The sequence below is a fragment of the Nilaparvata lugens genome, chromosome 1 (assembly GCF_014356525.2).
Source record: "Nilaparvata lugens isolate BPH chromosome 1, ASM1435652v1, whole genome shotgun sequence".
Lineage (NCBI taxonomy): Eukaryota > Metazoa > Arthropoda > Insecta > Hemiptera > Delphacidae > Nilaparvata > Nilaparvata lugens.
The window spans coordinates 28,456,208-28,459,055 of NC_052504.1; the positions used below are offsets into that span (position 1 = coordinate 28,456,208).

The window sequence follows — 2,848 nt, forward strand, 5'->3', positions numbered from 1 at the left end:
ACTAAAAAAGGACACAAGCGGGGATAGTATATTTAAAATTTGTAAATTACCTTTAAAGAGAAAAAATGCAGCAGTTAGGTTAATTATGAAATTCGACAGCAAATTCTGTAGAGCCAGTGACCAGCTGGGCAAGGCCACCTGGACTTTCTTCAACCAGTTTATCACTTATTAGAAGAAAACAAATATTTATTGTAATGAAAAATTTCAATTTTATGTCACGAGTGTTACAAACATTAAAAAAATTTAGATAAACTTTATATTTTTCCAAAGATTACAAACATTTGTTTGTCTTAACTATTATGTTTCAGTTAAAGAACCATTATGATTTAATTGTACACATCGGGTTATTTCATAAAGTATTTATATTATTAGTTTTTTTTTATATTTTGACTAAAGTAACACTCATGACAATTAGTAACACTCGTGACAGATAGTAACACTCATGACATGTGCGTTCTTGTCTAGAACTTGTAAGTTTTAAAAGTTCAGAAAAAATAACCCAAATTATTAATTTTAAAAACGTTATGTAATTTTGACCAAATTAAATTATTACAAAGTTTCAGAGTGTAAACTAAATGTCAATAACTAATGTTAAATGTTGTATTATTTTTTGCTTGTGAAAAACGACTAATTAGAAATAGTTTTCCAGGCAGCAGGGGAATTTATATGCAAAGCGTTCTGAACCTCTCATAACTATTTCAGGCTGTGGAAGAACAGCATTGACTTGAGCGAAATCAATTGCAGAAACATCTTTTTCATTCAGTAAATAACAATCATCAGTTCCCTGTTTCACCAAAAATGTCACAATGTAGTCACCATCGTCTTCTCGGTTGCATTTTCTAGTAACTAGACCAGCAAATTTAAGTTTTGTTTTTTTCCTCAAACCACCTGTAAAAAAACAAAAATTATTAGAAAAAGTAATGGTTATTGATAAAATCTGTTTTAAATTTTAAAAACAATGGTGAAGTCATTGTAGTAAAAAGCCTATATTTTGCATAAATGACATGCCATAGACTTCTTTTCCATACAAAGGAAAAAATATTATTATATCTATATCTACAAAAGACAACAGATGTATGTCCTTTATGCATTACCATACCGTTCATCTGATCGTCATGAAACTTTGGGAAGGTATTCAGATTCGAATCCTGTAGCTGCGCATGGGTGGTCCACTAGTTCCTTTTAATATATTTGCAACCACACATATGTAGAATCATTGTAATTTCTATTATTATTTTATCTTATCTTATTTTATTTAAGAGAAGCAAGAGTTACTCACCTAATAGCTCCACAATAATGAATGTTCCCTCGGAAATATTCGCTTCTGTTGGAGCCTCTAGTAGTACTTCTTGATCCACAGACTCTCTTTGCATGTGGTTGGCAAAATCCTCCATTGTCAATATGTCATCATCCGATTCAACCAGGCTGATTTCTGCTTCCGAATCAGACTCTGATGAAGAGTAGATTGCTTCGTAACGGCTCTTTTTCCGCTGCTTGCATTTTTTCTGTTTCTCAGTAAATGATACTGACTCAGCTGGAAAATAGCACTTGCAAGTAAGTCCTTCTTCCCATTTATTTGCATCACAAAAACAAGATAGCGGCCTGAAAATCATTTCATTCTTCTTATATGTAATGACTTGGTGAATACCCCTTGTACCAGCAATCGTTTTTAGGGGTATACTGGGTAAGTTTTCGAAAGACTGTTCAATGTCATTATCTGTTACATAGAAAAGCTTTATCTTGCTTTTTTCTTTCATTAAGTTGAAGAACACTGTTGCATCAGTAATGTCACAGCCATGAGCAACATAATGGTTCGCCATTCGTTTTAGAGCACCGCCAACACCATCTGGTGCCCCTTTACCATGGGAAGATTCAAAAAAAGACCAAGTTGCATTTTGAAATCCTAATTCATATACTTGTGTTGTAAACAAATAGAAGTTCTGTTTTTGCTTATACTGGCTGGAAGGTCCATCAGAAAAAAAGTGTACTGTACTCACATCTGGGTGTTCAAGTATTCCAGAACTGGCTTCAAGTGTGCCCAAATAGCGGCAGGTCCATGCTCTTTATTAGGAGATACTGTAGCAAATGGAAGTGGTTTTTCAGTTGACGTATACATAATGCCGGTATGGAGAGTCACCTGATTCCTACTTCCACCAAAAGGAAACTCTGCACTTCTGAAGCAAGTTTGCATGAATAGTTCTCAGAAAAGTCGGCGTGTAGAATGGCCTCGTTCCTCTTTAAGTTAGTTTTCACGTCATCATAGCCCTTATTTTGTATTTTAATATTGAAGGCATGTTTCTTCAAGAGAGTTATTTCTTCATGGAACTCTTTTGTTAATTGACTAAGTGTACCATCAACTGTCACTTTGGATGTGATCTGCACGGGGACAGAAACAACTTCACCGTTTTTCTTTTTTTGTCTTATTTCTTTTGCAGTTACCCATTTCTCCCACTTCACTTCATTGTTCCCCTCAAAGTCTTTCAAAGGAACAGTCAATGTCTTGCATATCTGACACATGTTATACATGCATTGACAGTTGCTTTTGTCACATACTGTAAGTGGGTACAGTTTATGTGGGTCTTTTTCATCAATTAAATTCATCTGTCGTAGCTTTGTGCTTTTAGTTCTATGTTTGTATGTTGTTTACATAAGCAAGTATTTCTAGCTACTTCAGTTGGTTTCAATACATAAAACGGTCTGAATCGGGTGAAAGTTGTGTACGATATTCCACGACCATGTAACTTGATAAATTTTTTGAATAGAGTCTTCATGTCTGAGAGGAGATAGCGTTTTTGCTTTTTGATTTTCTTTCTTGTCACTGTTTCTTTGATACCAGCTGTGGTGCGGC

At 34.5% G+C, this 2,848-nt stretch overlaps 1 protein-coding gene across 1 annotated transcript; it reads right to left on the reverse strand.

Annotated features, from left to right (window-relative positions):
• Positions 1-520: 520 nt before the first annotated feature.
• Positions 521-1,988, reverse strand: LOC120350578. Its single transcript, XM_039424555.1, has 2 exons — positions 1,280-1,988; positions 521-888 (listed from the first exon to the last, which is right to left on the reverse strand). The coding sequence occupies exons 1-2, from the start codon at positions 1,818-1,820 to the stop codon at positions 632-634; spliced, it is 798 nt and encodes a 265-aa protein (XP_039280489.1). The 5' UTR covers positions 1,821-1,988; the 3' UTR covers positions 521-631.
• Between the last annotated feature and the right edge of the window lie 860 nt (positions 1,989-2,848).

Coding starts and splice junctions, on each gene's coding strand:
- LOC120350578 (XM_039424555.1), bottom strand. CDS start 1,820: ATGGCGAACCATTATGTTGCTCATGGCTGTGACATTACTGATGCAACA. Junction 889..1,279: donor CATTATTGTGGAGCTATTAG/GTGAGTAACTCT, acceptor GTTTTTTTACAG/GTGGTTTGAGGAAAAAAACA.